This window comes from Cinclus cinclus, chromosome 2, assembly GCF_963662255.1.
Source record: "Cinclus cinclus chromosome 2, bCinCin1.1, whole genome shotgun sequence".
Classification (NCBI taxonomy): domain Eukaryota; kingdom Metazoa; phylum Chordata; class Aves; order Passeriformes; family Cinclidae; genus Cinclus; species Cinclus cinclus.
In genome coordinates this window covers 107,808,313-107,828,663 of record NC_085047.1, presented here as the reverse complement: position 1 = coordinate 107,828,663, position 20,351 = coordinate 107,808,313, and the positions used below count along the sequence as shown (strand labels likewise).

The following is a 20,351-nucleotide window of genomic DNA, read 5'->3' as shown; positions in this document are numbered from 1 at the left end:
TTCTCAAAAGGAAAATTAAGGGGACTGATATCCTTTGGGTAATATGCATCTGACATACAAACCCAAGATATTATTTCAGTTATTCATATCTTCAGAAAATCAACTGTGCAACTAGTGAGCAACTTACCCTACTCAGCAATAAAAGGTTATCCCTGTTTTTTCTGTAATTAATTATTGTTGTTGACTGTTCTTTCATATTACAGCTTCTGCATATTATCTTTCAATTTTACAGTTTCAAAGTGGTCCACTCTTTATCATAAAGTAGATTCTGCCCTGAATGTTATTCTTTGACTGACTGATACTGGTGGCAGAGCAATTCAAGGGGAAAATGATAATGAAATGCAATATTCCCTAAGTGAAGAAGCAGCAATAAGCAACTTTATAGTTAAATTATATCTTAGGGAATATTTTAAAAGAACTGCTATTCTAAAAGATATATGGAGAAAGCAATGAGTTAAAAGTCATTACTTTGCGGAAAAATAATTCTTAATAGAAGTTTTATGTGCTCTTTTACTAAAGAAATTGATAGGAAATAAAAAATCTACTGCATTATGTCAAACTTCAGGATAACATTTATAAAAGCCTCTAGGGTTTTTGTAAAATAGTAATTGTAGATTGGTAAACTCTCTCTAGGGAAAAATAAAGAATATTAACTTCATTAAAATAATAAAATCGAAACATATACAATACTCTTTTTCATGCAATGAAATTGGCTTTTTGTCCAAGTGCATGTATGCAAATATAGTTTGCACCTTTAAGTCAAAAACATTATCTACTGTGCACTGAGGAAATTTATTTTGCCTCTGTTCTATTTCAACTCTGTCAATGAGAGAAGAATGCTATTCATCATTTTAGCAATTTTTGCTGTAATGTGTCATATTAACTAAGGATGTATTTCCAGATCAAAGAAAACCACAAGGAGAAATACTTAGTTTGAAAGAACTGTGTTACCACAAGTGATGCTAACAAATGTGACTTCTCTGTCCCTACTTCACCTGTGGCACAGGGAGGAATGCATTCAGTGCATGTCAGTAGCTGCTGTCTTTAAGCATTCAGAATTGATTGCTGTCATTACATTGTGAAAACAAATATATCCTTTAATTACTTAGGGTTTTTTTCTTTAAGGTTGAAATTTATTTAACTGAAGGTTTTTCATTTCAAGAAAAGAAATAGTCAGTTTTTAATAAGTTCAGTCATTGATCAAATTCTGTCTTTTATTGCAGGTCAAAGATGTAATGAAAAACATCATGGCTGGACTGCAGCAGACAAACAGCGAGATGATTCTGCTGAGCTGGGTCCGTCAGTCGACTCGCAGTTACCCACAGGTCAATGTTACCAATTTCACCACTAGCTGGTCTGATGGATTGGCTTTCAATGCACTCCTCCACAGCCACAGGTAGGAAAAACAGCTTTTCTCTGTTCCAGAAAGCTTGTGACAGGTGGTTGCAACAGGGCTTGGGGATAGTCTATCTGTTCTGTGGGGAGTTTAGCTGCTTCCTCTATGGGTGTTTCAGCATTCTTTTAAATGACCAGCTGTGTGCTTTGATCCGGGTGCTGCCTTTTGTGTTGTACTAAATCCTCTCATGGAGGGAAGGCTTTTCAAAGCACAACCAAATACAATCTGGGCACAACACAGCTCAGAGTCTTTCCTGGAGTTTCAGTGTGTGTACCAAGAAGATAGTATCAAGGAGTACAGGCTTGGAAACTTTTGAGAAGAGCAAGGAGTAGATCCCAAACTAAGCCCTTGAAGTTATGCCAGGGAGAGAAGGAGATTTTCCTGTGGGCACTTAAAGAGGGAAAATGTGGTGTCTGTTGAAAACCTTTCATAGCTGCTGAATTGAAAGTATGGATTTGACTCATAAGGACACAGCTGTAGAAGGCAGCTTTTGTTTTCAGAACCTTTCATGTCATCCCACCAGCTGATTTGAGTTCTTAGCCTCCCTCAGAATCTGTCTTCTACTAGTCTATGCTGTATAAAACTCCACCTTCTAGAGATTCAGAGTCCTCTGGAGGTTCTGTGTACATGGCTAAAGGAAGAGGTGCAAGTCAATCTATCTAAAAGATTCAGTTCTTGCCACTGCTGCTTCTAAAACAGGATTGTTTTGGGGTTTTTTTCCAATATGATAAACCTCCTAACTTCTACTACTATGGCTCTCTCTTATAGGAAACTGTCCTGCAAGGTTGTTGACTTCTCAAATCATTAGGAAGTTGAACTTTTTAACCGTGTAGTGGTTTAAACACCATCTAGAAAATAAGCTCCAAATAAACCACTCCCTTCCCTCTGCCCCCTCTGGCAAGGGAGAAACAAAAGCAGACTCTGAATTGGGATCACAATTTATTGAAAGCAAACAGCAACGGAATAAGAAATGCACAGCAACAACGGCAGTAGTAATAATAACAAGAGTATACAAAAAGAGAGGGTGTTTTTCTCTCAAAATATGGTCACCCCCTTGACTTAGTTCCTTGTGGCAGCCAGAACAAGAAGAAGATGACAGACATTCCGTGCAGGTCCTGTACATGTGGCTTCCCCAGACAAAGACAAGATGGTGACTGTTTCCTCATGCTGCTCCACGTGGCAGCTGAGAATAAGGGCAAGGTGGTGAGGAGGGCTCTCAAATCCCAAGACAAAGGGAAACACTGACAAACAGTCCCACCGTGTGGGGAATCATCCTTGAACAGGTTTCAAGCACACCAACCACATTCCATCCAGGGAGCCACAAGTGTATTTTTCCCTACATTTTCCATACCATTGCAACCTCTCCTAGGATCTGAATATAACTTCTCAGTTTCCTATGATTTTACCCCCAGTCTTCTTTCCACAACTTCTTTCCACCTAGAGATAGACTGCCTGTTTCCTGATTAGGGCATAGGATACTCAGATTGCATGCTCTGCAGGGCTATGTAATATCTGGTGTCTGAAATCAATAATCAGAAATTCCTCTTTGTCCTTCTCTGTAGGAATAGCTTCAGAAGTCCGAACAGAGGAACTTATTCAGGATCAGTCCCAGGCCGGGGAGTGCAGTTGCCAGTAAAACACACTGGGATTGTCTAGACAGATCTCTGTGTCCTGTGTCAGACTTTATGCACTGCTGTGCTCAGTTCAGTGCAAAATTCACCAGATGAACATTCGTTTCCCGCTTACTGGAATTTGTGCAATTTATTCAGGTTTTGTAATTCAGGGCTACAAAAGTTGAACTTCTTTTACTCTTCTTCTGTCTGCTGCCGTAAATCATGCATAGCTTTCTGCGCAGTGAGCCTATTTTCAATGGAAGTGAAGAATTACTCCACAGAAGTCTTGTATCTTGCCTAGTAGTTACTGCACTTATCTGGGAAATAGTGTGTGCTCAGTCAGATTCCCAGAGGCAAGTCTCCAAGACACACCAGTCATCTTCTGGACTTCAGTCACTGAGCTCTCTGCAAAAGTTTCATTTTCTCATTTCCTCCAAATCCCTGATGCAGTAATTTTTAAGATGAACCAATGATTGATTTTTGTAGACTTTGCATTTCATGTTTAGCGTGTGGGAGCACTGAACTGTCCTTCAAGATTCTAGATGGAATCTGTTTAAATAGGTACACTAGGACATTCAGTGCTCGGGAGCTCCTCACTCTATCCCATAATAATAAAAACACCTCTTCTCTAAGGAGCCTTATTCAATCACTCTAAGATGCAGGTACATTAGAGACTTATTGGGTGTCATAGTGTCTTGGATTTAGTGCCTAAGAAGACAGTTTGAATATACACCGAAGAAAAGTTGTCCAAGAGTGATTTACATGAATTCTCACAGAAACCTGGTGTCTCACACATCCTATGCTTTATAAATATTTTGTGATTTACTTACATAGAATGATAAATGCTCTGATGACACACACTTCTGAATATAGCTCCTCTGTTCGTCTCTGTTCAATTTTCCCAGTTTTTTTTTCAGAATTCCTTATTTCTCCAGTTCTCCTGTTCCATTTCTTTCTTGTCTATTTCCTTGTTCTCCATAACGTTTTGTCCAGATGCTCTCTTCTTTTTTTCCTTTCATCCTCTCACTTTATTCCTCTGCATTGACAGGAATGGAAGCAGAGTTAGTCATAAGAAAGGATAGCTATAGTTTGAAAATCAGGTATGATACTTTATTCATACAATGGACCTGGTGCCTGGTGTGTGCACTTTTCCCCAGTTTTAGCCTATTCATAGGCTTCTCCAAAAAAAAAAAAAAACCAAGAACAAAACAAAAAACCTCCAAAACCCAACAGAAAACCCCAAACACCAAAAATCTTTCCAACACTGAGAGAGTGATGTGACCCAAAGTTTCTCCATAATATTTGGACTCTCTGGAAGTGAGAATAGATTTTGTGGTAGCATTAAAGTTATTTATTTTTCAAACCAATCCCTTTCTTTTATGGATAGTAATATTTTCATTTATCTTATATAGTTTTCAGTGATGAACAGGTGGTTTTTTGTTTTGGTTTGTAGTTTAGTTTTGTTTTTTTTTTTTTTAAGAGGTTCAGACAGTAATGTGAAATTTGCATCTGGATGAATTTTCAAAGCATGTCCTTAAAGGGATTGAGATAAACTAAGAGAACATCATGAATTGCTGACCAGATAGTATCCTTTGAGGGTAGTTGGAAGTTTTATTTCTCATAGTCTTTTAACCCACCAATCCCTAGCTTTCAGCTTACTATTTTGATTGGATCAGATTTTTCTAATGCTCTGTACCTGTCATTTTATAAAAGGGTTACTTGAGATAGATTTTCCCATGTCTGTGATTACCATGGATAATTCCATGTCTGTCTCCATGGATATTTAGACTGTTTAGCAGCTGCTTTCAATACTGAGTGCAAGAAGCAGTGGAACACAGGTCACCCAGAAAATCTCCAAGGGCACATTAGTGAGCCCAGAGTGTGAGTTTTCAGGATATAAGCTTGGCACATGATCTCTTGAATGGTATGTTCTGCATTGAACTGAAAAAAACAAGGCAGCAGCTGTGGAGTGGCATCATCACCCTAGGAATATAAAGAAGTTAAAATATTTTGAGGTCAGTCTTTCTACAATTGAAATTCCCCCTTTTTCAAGCTCCAGATCACAAAGACCTTTCCCCATTTACTTCTTCTAATCTTTTTCTTCCAGGTGGATATCAGAGAGAGCCTTATCTCTTTCCCCTAACTTCGTCGGGGCTCTTTTTCTTTTCTCCCATGGCCCTGTAATCAGGATTTTGAAATGAGAACAGGTGGCATTCATTATCTTCCTCCTTGCTTCTTTAAGATACTTGAACTTAGGCGACGTGGCTGCTTTACAAATGGGCTCTTCACTGCAGCTGTTCCTGCTTCAGGGAGTTAGAGTGAGGAGGGAAGGAAAAGGACATTAAAAAAGAGGTCCTTGGATAACAGCAAAAAAAAAAAAAAAAAAAAAAAAAAAAATTCTTCAGTAGTTTACAGGAAAAGTAAAAGCAAAAATAGTGAGACGAAGAGGTATGAAAATAATCCCTTTTTTATCAAATTACTAGGTTATGGATAAGTTACTCTGTCCTGACATTTGTTAATTGTGAGAGTTCTAAAGACATGTACAAGATTTTCTTGTATAAAATGCTCAAGCAATAAGCACAGAGCTTTTCTGTTTAAGTGGAGATGGTAAATTTTATAAATTAATGGTGCCTATTTTCTGCATGCAATAATGGAAAACTGTTGCTTGTCTTATCCCCAACTTTCATTTCTATGTAGAGGTCTGTCAGGATTTGTTTGTCCATGTTGTACTCCAGATTAAATTTTCTTACTCTGGCTGAACTAGTTCTGTTTTAAGGTATGTAGCTGGGGTTCAGAGGGGATGTAGAGAGTCTTTTTTACTTTATTTTTCTTGAAAATGCATTTGGAAAAATTTCAGGGTTTTTTTCCCCCCTTTTTTTTATTGTTTAGGAACTGCTAATGATATGAAAGAGCTGTTGGTACAAAAATTACCTTCTGTTTAATAGAAATTTTGATTTTTACTATGTAAAGTTCTCTGCTGAAGCCAACAATTCTTTCAATTTTGGCTCTCCATGGCATTGTCATGAACTAATACAAGACCAGTGCTGTTTGACCTGATTGGTGAATAGCTAGATAAAGTTCAGCATGTTCTACTTAATTCTAATTCTTTGAAAATGCATATGGTTGTACTGTTCAAGAAGAGGAGTGAGACATGCTAGTTATTTTTCCTTTGGTTAGCTCCCTTTCAGACAAGACCCAAACTGCAGATACAAGAATAAATTTCGTTTCTATTGATATTATTTGAACAATATGGAGAGGACAAATGAAGGCAGAGAATCAGCATTCCATTTAATTTCTTTCCTTTACTGTTTCCTACCTTCTCACTCCTGTATTTAAAACTCCTTAGAAAGCTAATAAGAGTTGCAATTTGAAAATCAGTTTCAATGCTGTTTCAGGGATTTTCAAAAGCCATTTTCCACTTGCCACAATTATTAATCTTCTAGGCTATAATATTTCTCACAATCACACTTGGCAGTATTGCCACATAAATACACCTAATGAAACATCCTGACACATAGCACTGAGAAGCTGACGCTTCAAGCTGACATTATGTCACTGTTATTCTAGCAATAGAGCTACTGAAATGTGTGTAGCAACATAATTGTTCAACAAAGGGAAAATCTGGAAAGTTAAATTGCTGTTGGAGTAGAAAGAGCTTTTTAAATTTATTTTTACTTTAATTAAATAGGCACTTATCAGAGCTGATTTGCAGTAGGTGGCCATATACTTGTAAGTTGTCTTTGAATCTGTGTTGTCTTTATGTGCAATACTAAACAAATTGATAAGATATTTGGAAGTGATACACTAAAACTTACTAATTCTCTTCTGACTTTGTCTCAGAGGGTTCAGATTTTTGCCATCTGCAATGAGTGGAGAGAGATGCTGCATCTCCTCTACACTGGCATTATGCAAATTCAGCTGAGGTGTTAAGACCTATTGTTTGAAATTGAATTGTTTGGTTTTTAAAAGAAAAACAAACAAAAAACCACAAAACAAGCTACCACAAATGCTGTGTGTCTTATACTGGGTGTCTTACCTCTACGGACATCATGATAATAATTTTAGACTGCCTAGGTAGGTTAACTTGAAAATCTCCTCCTGGATTATAGACCTGAAAAGCTGGATGAAGTTGACTATCTAAGATATTATCAATGATGACAGAGGTTTTCTCAGGAGGGCTAAGACAATATTGTGACATTCCTCAAGGAACAATTTAAATATTCATGTTCTTGCCCGGTGGAATCCTGACTGATTAAAAGTATGTTCCGTATATAAAATATTGTATCACCAAACAAGAAATGAGTATGTGAAGATAGTGGGCTGCTCCAAGTATTGCAGTTGTGCTTAGACCTTTAAGCCAAATTAAAAGAGAAACACAAAAGGGAAAAAAGAAAAACTGAGGGGGAGGTAGCCCCTTGGATACAATTCTTTCCTCTCCTCATCCTGAAGGCTTTTCTTACCAAATAATCTTTCTACAGTCTAGTCTATGTAGTATGAATACAACACATCATTGCCAAATTTAAGACAGTCAAAATAGACAGTTTTGTGGTTACTGCAGTGTTCTCTTAGCTAAATTTTCTGTGTGAGCTTGTGCATCCTATGCCTAGTGTTAAATCTGTAGAGAAGGATGTGAATAATATCCGTGTGCTTGCAGAATAAGCTATAGGGGTGTGGTGTCTTGACCCCAGCCAGCAGCTGAGCACCCAACAGCCACTTGCTTGCTTCACCCCCTGTTCCCCCAGCACAGGGAAGAGAACAGGAACAATGAAAGCAAGAAAACTCTTGAGTCAAAATAAAAACTCCTTTAATGCATGGAGGAAAGACGAATAGAAAAACAAGCAATGCAAAGGCAGTAAGTGATGCCCAGCCACGCTTGAAGCAGGAGGCACCTTTCCAGACAAACAGCCCTGAACCTCACTCCCTTCCTTTACCCAGCTATTTATGGCTAAGCAAGTTATATGCCAGTATCCCTTTTACTGGTTTGGGTCACCTGTCCTGGTTATGTCCCCTCCCCTCCCCCCAGTTTGGGGAAGGTAGAGTGAAGGGAAAAAGAGAAGGTGTTGTTTTTGTGTAAGCACACATACACACCAGTCATGCTTGGTTTGCACTGAACACTATTTATCTGTACATTGAAAACACAGCATCCTGTAGACTGCAATGAACAATGGTAGCTCCATCCCCAGTTAAAGGAGAATGGCCAAAAATATTTTTACCAATTATGTACACATAGTGTGCATTTTGCATGTCTGTGTTTTAGTACACAAACCAGTCTATGGATCATAGACTTAATCCATCCATGAGTAAACCCAAAGATTACTACCTATGTTTCCTCCCACTTTTTTACCTTGTCCTCAGCCAGATTTAATATGAACATTCATTAGTATGTTGGAGTTATTCTGCATGTGGGAAGGAGAAAACTCTAATAGTTAAGCACCTATGCAGAGAGGAGCAAAATAACTTAGAATAACTTAGTTGCTACTATGTAAATCACTCCCCTCAGAAAACATAGGACAGAAAAGGTATATAACTGGAGAATAACTGGTAGGTAAAGGGCATTTTTAACTTTACTCTCTTGACAGTATTACAATATGATGTAGTGGACATTTTTTCCATTTATTATAACTAAGGTGACTATTTAAAACTAACTCCTAAAATTAATAAAAATATGAGAAAATCTGTCATTAATTACAAAATTTAAATGGTGTAAATAATGTGCTTGATTTATCTTTAATTGAAATTATACGTTTAAATGTCCTCTGATTTACAGCACTGTATTGAAGTCACAAATAGCGTAGTTGTTTTTCTTCATATTACATGCACAGTAATTACAAGGTATTTGATTAAACTTTATTTCTCCAGAGTGCCTGATAATAAATTCTGATTTCCTAATGGATAAGTCTCAGATGAAAAGCCAAAGATTGGTCTGTACTAACATTATTTAAACTGCGAATAGTGCAGCTGCTAATACAAGGTCTCAGACTGTGCATCTGAGCTATAATTCAGTTTTGGTCATTCTGTTTTTTTCCTGTAAGAACATGTAAATTGTGACTTGGCAGTGTTAGGATAAGAGTTTAACTCTATGTTCTTACAGGTGTTTCCCAACCCAAATGTTTCTATGATTCTATGAATTTTTTAACCCGTTGACCAATTTCAATCTGATGCAACAGTGAGCTGGTAATCTTGGAAACAGTTGCACTCATAGAAATACAAATTGAAGTGAAAGACTGGTAGCTGGGGAAAGGAGGAAGGTCCCCAGATGGCCTCAGCAGCTCTGTCCTGTACATGGCAGTCCTGATTGCATGGCCACAGCACCTGAACTTCCCTCTCAAGCGCTCCTGGGGACTGGAATGAAGGAGCCAGTGTGCTGGGGGCATTGTGGGCAGTGACAGGAGCCCAGGGCCGTGGGGGAGAGCAGCAGTGGTCCAGGGCTGTGAGGTTGTAGGTTGTTGGGACTTGGTGAAAAATAAGAAATATAGGCAATGTGATTTTAGTGGACATGGGTGAGAATAGAATACAAAACCATTAGAAACTGATCTTCGTTAGTCCCAGGGCCAATTAACACTATCTTTCATTACAAAAATAAAAAAGTTGATGCTGATGCTTAGTTTTAGAAATATATGAGTAAATGTTAAGACTAAAAAATAAGAAACTTATTCTTCTTATAATTTTTACTTTAGACCAGACCTATTTGATTGGAACACTGTTGCTTCTCAGCAGTCACCAGTACAACGATTAGACCACGCATTCAACATAGCCAGGCAACACCTGGGAATAGAGAAACTGCTTGATCCTGAAGGTTAGTAGAAATGATGCTGTTTGGTGTTTGTTTTTTGCTTTTTTCTTTTTTTTCTTTTAGTTGAAAAACAGTTTTGCTACGCTTTTGGTGATAAACTAATTTTAATATTTTTTTGGCACAAGAATTTAACGTTTTGTGATATAAATCATAAATTGATGCAAAATACTTTACTTTCAGTGCTATGTGTGCCCTATTGAAATAGCATAAAGCTGCCTATATGTACATGCTGTAATTTTTTTTTAGCTTTGGGACCAGAGTTTTAATGTGTGTGCACTGCATTGGAGGCATCGCAGAAAGCTGTTGATTTCTCTTTTGAAGATTTAGAGTATCTGCAGCTTTTATCTCTTCTGGGAAGACCTTGAGTTCAAATTACCTTATAATATATATCCAAAACATGTATTCAAACATTACATAGTCATATTTTTAAGTATGACCTGTTTCTCTATATATTGGAATTTTATCAGGATGACATCTCATATCACTGTCATTTAATGTTAGCTGTAATAAGATTGCCTATTTTACCTTGAATATCTTTTATACATCCTTAAACAGTCATATTTGAAAGGTTTCTCTTTTTTTTTCACGTGTTCCCTTGAATTTTGTACATTTCTATATATTCTGATGTAGTTTCTACAATGCTGACAGACTAGTAATTTTCCCTCCAAGGACATTCCTAAAACTTTCTTTGCTCCAAGGCATTTGGAACAGCTGTTGTATTATATATATGTGTGCTTGTGTATATATACCACATTTTTTCCCATGCAATTATACCTCTACTGTATTTTCATGAAATTTTCTATTAAGCCACTTATAGATGAAGTCTTCTATATGTTTTTGCTCTTCTCAGTGACTCATTCATGGTGAGTTTTCCATGGAAAGAACTAGTATTTAACAAAATGCAAAAAATACATTTCAAGATAGCATTTAGTCTCTTAATGTTTAAATATATTTGGACATGTCTCAGTTGTTGAGTAATAAGCTTGTAACCCATGTATTTTCCTAGGAGAAATATTGAAAATATATGTAGTTGAATGGCACAGCATTTCTTGCCTAGGACACTCTTTAATTTCTAGAACTCAGTTTTGGTGAACCACTGGACGAAAAGAGGTTTTCTACTTGCTAAAGCATGGGATTGAACTTGTAAACTCTGAATGAGATTGGAATTGAAAAGTGAGTTGTGCAACTGAATCGATGTAGTCACAGTGTTTTCTATAATTGGTTAATCTTTTTTCTTAAAATAGATTAGTGAATAAGTTATTTTCTCTATGCAAGAGTCACTTCTGATTACACATTTTATTCTGGTTTTGGCAAAGACACTTGCCATTGTTTAGCCAACAACTGAAAAAAACTCTTAAACATTGGTGTTCTTCCAAATGTCTGCTGTAATTATTTGTTATTCAGTGTTGTAAATCAGCCACCTATTTCTTTTTTCTCTTTATGAACATTTCCAAAGGAAAAGTACATTTTGCACCTATTTGAAAACATGAATATGAGGATCGATAACTGTTTTGTTTGTGATAGTAAATTTATTTCTAGATTAAAACCCAGAATTTCTGGCATGCATGCAAGGGAGGAATCTTGTTTGAAGGTTCGCGAGTATTCTTTCTGTAATTTTACATTATATATTTATCAGTTCTCCTAATTAGGTACTCAAATATCTCCGAACACCATATTGTGTAAAAGCACTCTCTTCTCTGGCTGCAAAATGCTAATGTTTTACAATAGAATGGAGTATGCAGTGGTGAAACATTATTTTCATGTAATTTAATACCTGTCAAAACAGTACCTGTGTAATTTGTGAACACTTTAAAATTTAGTTATCCTTAAATGTCTTGGGTCTTGATTTTGAAAATATGAAGTAGAAAGGAAACCAATATTCAGTAAAGGCCTACTTTTCTACAACCAATGTAGTAGTCAAGAAAGAAAAGGTTTGGGTTTTTGTGTCCTGAAATTACTGATGATTGATACATGTTGAAATAGAGATCTAGGAACTCTGTCTTAACAACTAGATTTTGAAAAGTAAATATTTGTACTCAGCCAAACTGGTTTTCTAGGTTATTTCTGAAGTTTGCTTGTTTCTGAAGTTGCTGATATCTAAAGTCTGTTCCATGAGAAATAGTCAGTTTATTACTAAAATTGTTGATATTTTAAGTCTATCCCATGAGCAGCTTTTAAAACGTTTTTCAGAATTTAATCTGTCTCAGTCATCAAAGTGATGAAGACAATTAACGTCTAGCTATTTCTTGTAAAAGCTATATTGTGTAAGTTAAAGTTTTGTATCTGGATTGGTTTTGGATTCACGCAGAGATTTATCATTCCTGCTGTTGTCCTTACTTAAACTGGCTACTAGGAATATTTTTTTTTGTGTCAGGGTTTAGGAAGTCCTGAAAGGAGCAGGTAATTGGGGTCAGTGATCTCACTAAGTCCCCTCCAACCCAATATATTTGTGGTCTTTTTGATTGAATCCTGTCATTGAGTGAAATGTAAGTAGGTTTAAATGTCTGTCTGGTGGTCATTACTTTAGTACTTTCCTCCTGTAGAGTAATAAAGGTAACAAGAGGAAAATGCAAGATCAGGTAGAGGAAATTGGTAGATGCTGTAAGGTTTTGTTTAGAAGAAAGTTGCTAAAGACCTATATATTAGTGGGCAATATTCAAAAGAAAAAAAATGTGTTTGCCAATTGAGTTTTTTATAGTGAAGTATCCCAATAAAATTCCTAGTGACCTTCTGTCATAAGGCATTTATGATTATGCAGGTAAAATATTTTAAATCTTAATAATGTTCTCTGTGATCCTTTCAAATAATACATATTTTGTTTTGCTTGCTCAAAACTAGTATTTGCTGCCAAACATTAGTTACCCAAACCAGATTGTTTATATATTGATTTCTGGTCAGATTTGAATGGCAAAGCTAGTATATGGAAAACTTCTACCACAGTTTTGTGTATTTTTATTTTTTTTATTATTATTATTATTAATAATAACTCCACTAGTTTTGATACAACTAAGGATAACTGTGGTTTTCTGGATGCAAATTTTACTTGCCCATTTTAGAAAATATTTAAGTTGATTATTTTCAGTGTAAATAGTTCAGGTTGTTATTCTTCGTTCTCTTGAATTTAGAGTATTTTTGTTATAAATAACGACCTCTGAACACTTTTCTAAATTTTTCCTTATGTTTCACACTCATTTTAAGCTATTGCTGCACCTCAGCATCAATTAGTGATGAAGATATTTCCTATCCTTGCTGGTATGAGCTGACTTAAGACAATTTTGGCAAGAGAATTAAACTGTCATAAGCAAATTAACTAAGTGATGATGATATCTGTAACTTCAATTTTCATTAAAGCTTAAATGGTTGATCAAGCTGTTAAGATTAGTTCTGCATCTTTTAAGAATGTCTATCAACCTGGGCATGTAATTTTAAGCAAATGGTTCTTTGTAAACTTATCTGTACTGAATTTGTGGAGGAACACAATTCCCATCTTCACAAACAAACTTCAGAAAATATACTAAAGGCTATTATGTTGCCTATTGTAGGTTCACTTTTTCTGGAACATCTTTAAAGATTTTAACCAAGCAAGGAATAGGACAAGAAAGCAGCTACATGTGCGGTGGTCATCAACACATAAGTTACATGTTATTAGTAATATTACAGTATTAATAAAATATTGTAAATATAGTGAAAATATTGAAATAAAGTTTACTAAAAGTAGTAAAAATATAGTAAAACTATAAAATATTACACTTATTAGTTAAATTACAGAAATGTTATTGCCATTACTGTATAATGGCATTTATATTTTACTTTGCCATAAAATACTCATGCCACACTGGAGCAGAAGGACCTTTTGAGGAAAAGTAGGGAGTGATCTCTCAGAAACTAGGAATAGATCTGAGCTGTCCTCTTTCCTCTTACAACAACTGAATGCTAGTGCTCTGAGTAGCAGAAGTGTTTGTGTGTTTTCTTCTAGTAGTGAACATCTGATTCTTGGTTTAATGAACTTTTCCCTGCTGTCACTTTCCTGGGCCTTGTGCTTGTTTGTACTAGCCCAATAATAAATAGCCTATGAAGTTATATAATTTCTGCTGTCTTATTTTAGGTAATTATCCAGTTTCTTATGCTTCCATGTAGCCTGATTAAAAATATATATATATATATCCCCAAAACCCCTCATTTACTCCATCCCAGTCATATTTTCCTTATTTTTCCTTAATTTGCACTGATGATGAGTTTTTGGCACCATTATTAAGTGATAATGAGATTCAGACAGGTTTGCATTTGATAACTGTTTTGTTTGATCTAAACTTCCTTCTGTATCTCAATAGTAATGGATTCTACCATAATACTGGGACACAGAGAAGAGGCAAGAAAACTTCTCAGCACTGTAGTTCACGATGTTGCTAACGGTGTCTTCACTCAGAAGTTGTATGCAGTTGTAATACTGATCTTTAGTTCATTTTAGTACCCTTGCTGATATGTCTTATTCCAAGGGATTATGAGAAGTTTGGGGTTTTTTTCTATTCTGTCCTAAAATTTAACCATGTTTTGCCCAGTACAGTGTCAAGGTGGGGGGATATATTTTTTAAGTGCAGGAGAAATACAAGTCATAAGAGCTACATTTGTTATCATGCTTTTAAGAGTAGTAAAAAAAAAAAAAATGTACTGTCTCAAGCCTAGAAATCATTATTAAATTGCAGAAAAATCTTATAATGGTTAGAAAATAAAACTTAAGTGTTGTTTTCTTAAGGCTCCTTTTGGTTTGCAAAGATGGGAAGGGTTTGGTTAAATAAGAAAATCTGCAGGATTCACAATAAAAAGTGCAGCGTTAACATCACAACCCTTTAACTATGGCTTTACTGTTTGTCAGCAAATTTCAGTTTTTAGTTGTAGTTCTGAATATGCCATCAAGTCACATCACAAGCTTTGTCTTTAGTTTGTAGCACAGATATGAACTGCAGGACCAGAGCAGGTCTATGGAAATACCTTCAGAACTAACAGTGGGAAGGGTGAACCTATATGAATAAATTTGTGATACATACGTTTTCCAAATGCTTGCTGTCTATTGTTGTAATATTTTACTCTGCACTTTATTTTGACAAATATTTGTCCTCAGGATTAAACTGCATTTCTTTTTTACCCAGTGTTAAGGTGAAAGTTCTGCTTTTTCTTTGCAGCCTTAAACAAATAGAAAGAGTCAACAAAAATAGTAAACTCACTAGACACTATCAAAGCCCAATCTTCCATATCTGTGAGTAGATTTATTACTGTTTCCTTAACCTGTGAGCAACTGAGTTAACAAGAGATGACTCAACAATCAGTAAATTTTACAGATTTCCATGAAAATAAATGGCTTGAAGGGTACAGTATCAAGAGACTTAAGGACAGAACAGGTCCTTCCTCTTATCAGGATGTGATTTACTTTGGAGTGGGGCACATATGACACAAAAGGAATTGTGAGACCTTCTATTACAAAGGGTGTGCAGCTTATAATATAATTTAAAGTACTGAACTTGGAATTATAAAGATCTCTATAGTAACCTTATATTGCAGTTGCAAATGTAAGTAATTCAGTGATGGTTAGCTAAGCATAAATGCATAGAAATGTGAACTATGTGGAGAATCTAACAGTGGTGCCACACATAAAAAATTTTGTGAATAAAAGTAGGGGTAGTATTCGTGTAACGAACAGAGAATAGGTATCCTTGTATTTCCAGACGATTGTCATATTCATCCTGAGTTTTTAGTGACAGTGTAATTCAGACGTACTATTACATTTCTGTAAAACCATATCTGAACTTGCAACAATGTTATTTAAATTGATAAGCATCACTGACCACAGCTGCACTTCACATGATGCTGAGGGAATTTTGGATGAGGTACTGAAATGTCTCCTGTCATTTCTGAGCTAGATCTCCTGTTCAGTCTCTTCCAAGGTGAGAAGCAGCAGACTGGGTGTTGCAGCTACTATAAAGAATGCAGAGGTATTCGTGCTGTGAGCCTATTTTTTTGACAATTTTTGCTTTTCAAAAGCTTTGGATTTAGCACATTGCCACCTTGCGTCCCCAAGCATAGATACATTAAAAAAAACCCAAAAAACAAGGCAGTATTCTAAATACTCCTTTGCTTTACATCTAAAACTGCTTCTAAAAGTAGCTTCCTGGTCTTGCTGAAGCAAACCATTTCCCACTTATTGCATGGTCTTTCAGCTACCTGGGAATTTGCAGTTCTCTACCTTGCTTTTTTTTTTAATGTTTTTATTTTTATCGAGGAGATTTGTTTGATTTGCTGTTATAAAGAACTTGGCAAAATAAAATATTTTTTTGTGTAAATATTCTACAGTTACAGTGCCTCAGGGCACTGGCAAATTGTAGTAGCTGGTCTGCTCTGACAATCACATAGGTCTCTTTGCCTCCACATCCCAATGTGTGTAGTTTTCTTTCTTTCACTAATAATACTGTGTTTTAGTTAGTTAGTTGGTTTGTTTTTATTTTCCTAGATAAATCTCTTCTGTAAGAATGTTAAAATATTAAAGTTTGAATGCTAACCAAGGTTCAATCTAGAGTTTTTCTTTGTCAAATTTCTCATGTATGTATTATTCTGGGACTTGATATGCCCATAATCCATGCTTTAGACTAGAATTAAGCATGCTTTTTCAACTCTGTAATTTAATGAATGAAGCTTTTTGGAACTGTGTACATAGTAGCTGGTTGCTCAAAATAATCACTGATGGAAGACAACTGAGAAGAAATCAGTTATAGCAGCATTATTTTCTCATGCATCCACACAGAGAATGAAATTAGTTTTGCCTGTCTTAAAATCACAGAGGAGGAAGGATGATTATCTAGGTAAATGTTCAGCATATAGTCTGATGAGTTTCTGCTGGTGCATAGCAACACACGTATCTTTATTGGATACTTTGTCTCCTGAAATGTAAAATTATGTAAAAACATTGTATTTGCCTAGGCAACAAAATTTCTGTATTAGATTTTAAATAAACTTCAGGTGAAGTGGAGAGATTTATCATTTGGAATAAGTTCTAGTCTACTTAATGTAAGTATGGGGTTTTTCAAACTAAGAATATGCCCAGATCAAAGTACAGTTCTTCAATCTAAAAATGCATTTTATTACTAAAATGTTCCATGATGAACACTTTCAGCACTGTAATAAATGTACAAATATATCTGTAATTTTTTAAAAAAAGGCTTTTTGAAAATGGAGATGTGCAAAGAGTTGTAGAGTATGGGAGACTGACACTTGGAAATTCTCTAAAAAAATCTAGAGGAGAATTTTGGTAAAAATTAACAAGTCCTTTCCCATATTTTGTACCTTAATATACTTCAATTTACTTTTTAATTTTTGTTAAGGTGAAAATTTTCCTTTATTTAGAGCATATAGCCCATATTCCACTGTGAAAATACTTTTATTTGTCTGTTACTGATTTGCTGCTAAAGGGTTTACTAATTTAAGGGAAGAACTTGTACAAGTATCTTAGGACTTCCACGTTTTTATTTTGGTCAAAAATGGAAGGATGATTAAGATATTTACCTGCTAGAATTGAACCATGTTAACTGGGGACATTTGTTTAAAATCTTGGATTTGCAGTAGAATAGGCAACAACAAGCATTGATGATTTATACTTGCTTTGAGGTAGGCTACTCCCACTAATCCCCTATTTTATGAAATGTTAGTTTTTGTGCCCCAGTTGGAAATGCTAGACTTTCTCCTTCTGGTTGTTATCTGAAGGCCATTTGAAATATGTTTATCCACCAGGTGATGGGAGAAACAACTTTGAGTTGAAGTCTGTAGAAAATGAATGGAAGGAAGAAGTTCATTTGAAACTTTGGGGTTTTGAATTAATGTAATTGAACTTTAATTTCTAGATCAGAATTTGATCTCTGAGCTGGCTTCTTAGGATCTATGTCATAGAAGATCCAAACTTTTTGAGTTTCTAAGGTTTTGTTTTTTTGTCTCTGACTGAGCAAGTGTGAACTAGTTTGTGTTCATAAATCTGACTTTGTGAGATGTATCCTAACCTTTAGCATGACTGTTCTTGAGATAAAAATTCTTATAAAGACCCTAAGAGAGATAATTCTCTCTGTAATGATTTTCATCTTCAGTTGACATTCTTCCATAACAAGGCAACATATCTAAAGCCTAAATTAATTTCCTTATCTCGGTGTGTCTGTGTTAATCCTGCAGACGAGACATTCTGGGCACTGTAATGGCTTTCTTGTAAAGAAATCTGATCAGAAAGAAAAAAAAAAATCTTGAGAAAATAATTTTCTCTTTTCAATACAGTGAGTATTATTTTCTACTGGTTCCAAATGAACACAAAGTAATGCTTGAAATGATTGAATCTGAAAAATAGAAGAAAGATTCACCTACCCTCAGGCAGTTCTTGCATACTTAATTTATTAAAATGAAAGTGTAAGGAGAGCAGGACTACAGAAACTTGAGAGAGACACTTGCTCACTTTTTCTCAGTTTTTTAAAAAATATTTTCAGCTTTGACATACACTATTAAAAGAGAAAGAAGCTGTATTATCATAATCTTCATAGACCATGGTGGGGTTATTCAGATTTTGGTCTTCTTGGGAATTATTTGCTTTGCAAATAAGGAAAAAAACGTGTTTCTAAATTACCATAAAACTCTAGTCTATTGTTGTGGGTGATTTTCAGTGGCTTTATTGAAACAATATAGTTTGAACAACCTGTATTCAGCCACAGATAATGAAGTTCAAACACAATTTATAGGAAGTTTGAATGGCAAAGAGCAGTCCCTGATGGAGCACTTATAAAAAAAGAAAGATAAAATTAAAGGAACAAGGCATTAGGGAATGACACTTTCTGTTTTCCTCTATTTTTATTTTTTTTCCCCCATTTCCATCTATTGGTTTTTAAACTGGTGCCTTCATGAGCAGTGGGTTTCATGGCAGTTACTTTCTGGAAGCTTGGTGTAAAGGAACAGGGGAAAATGAATGCCACAAGAGAATCTTGACATAAAAAATTAGAACATGTATTTCACTTTTGGTAGATGTAGGAAGTAACTGTTTGATAAAATGATTACAGGATAATTTCTGCCACAATTTCCATCTGGAATCCAACCAAGAGCGTGACATGCTTTGTTAAAGTGGTTATGAAATTACTTTCAAAGAGGGTGCATTCCATTTTCCTTTTAGTTTACTTCAATTTGTTGGGGGAATTTTCTTTTGTATAGCATCTTGCAGGAAGCAGGTTGCAGTTTCTCTTCTGCCTATTCTGATTCCTCTGCATATCACTAAATTCATTGATACATTATTATGTATGAGAGTATCAATATAGGGGGAAAATGCTTTGAATTAATGAGGTTTGTATCAGTAAAGTGTATTATATCTTGTGAGAGTGATATTTTTGAGATGAGATCCATGGAGATTGCTCTGCTCTTAAGTTCCAGAAAAAAATCAGCCTGAAATAAGTGGAAGCTATGTGAGCCATAACTAAAACAATCCTCTGAATGTGAGTGGAGGGAGGGCTTAAAGACCAAACTGAAGTGGTTTTTTAGTAACCCACAGTATGTTTTTTAAGGCATACAGTGATAAGCAGAGAGAAAATAGTGTGAATCACTTGTACTGCTTGAAATAAACTGACTTTGGAGGAAACGCACTGATGCTCTTGCAAATGTTTGTTAATCACCAAGCAGCAAGGGAATAAAGTTTGTGTGCCTTGGTAGTGGGCAAATATAATTACTCTCTGGGTTTTTTTCTGTCCATTTTTACCCTTCCATGAAAATAGTAATTTGTTTGCACTTTGGAAATGTGCTTGACTGTGCAATGCTATGACCGTGTATTTTTCATTAAATAAATAGAAAACTTTCAAGAATTTTCAAAAAAGTTATGAATATTTAATGTTTCTACTCTAATATTTGGAACATGATTAAGACTTTATCTTTGGAACCAATGATGTCTCTTGTTACAAATTAATTTAACTATAATAGTGGATTAAAAAAAAATAGTTGTATCAATGCCCAAAATGGCATATCATCAGTCATATTGAATTTGAATACATTAAGGCCATATGTTGTAGTTCTTGGTATTCTGTTATGCAAAAACACTTTTGCTATTAGTATTTCCTGAATGCCTGCTCCAAGAATCACTGTCAAATAATGTCTAAATAATAATCAAATTTCTCCATTACTTGTTGTTATAACACTTACACAATTAAAATGAGAGTAATTGAAATCCCTCATTATAATGTTTTGCTGTGACAACCTCCCTGACTTTCACACAGCCATGACTTGGGAGCTGCAATGGACAAACAGCACTCAGTGATCTGCCTTCCTACATGGCTGCATAGCAGTGCTTGTACTCAAGGCAAGACAATTAAAGCTACTGCAATCTGTCATTTCCTTCCTGTTTTCTTATCTTTTCCAGTCAGAAATCACCATGTGTCCTTTGTGCTTTCCATGGTCAGATTTCACATCTAAGTTCATACATGTAGTTAGAGTGTGCCCAGGGTATATTCTTGGACCCAGATGCTGAAAAGCACTGAGGGCATTAAAAATTTTG

The 20,351-nt window shown here is 35.4% G+C and overlaps 1 protein-coding gene across 2 annotated transcripts in view; it reads left to right on the top strand.

The window, feature by feature from the left end:
- Positions 1-1,223: 1,223 nt before the first annotated feature.
- DMD (dystrophin) overlaps positions 1,224-20,351 on the top strand; it is a 767,992-nt gene continuing 748,864 nt past the window's right edge. For both annotated transcript variants that reach the window (XM_062488103.1, XM_062488102.1), the window contains exons 1-2: positions 1,224-1,396; positions 9,687-9,805. In XM_062488103.1, the coding sequence (XP_062344087.1) occupies positions 1,236-1,396; positions 9,687-9,805 (280 nt within the window). In that variant the 5' untranslated portion in view covers positions 1,224-1,235. The remainder of the gene's footprint in view (positions 1,397-9,686; positions 9,806-20,351) is intronic.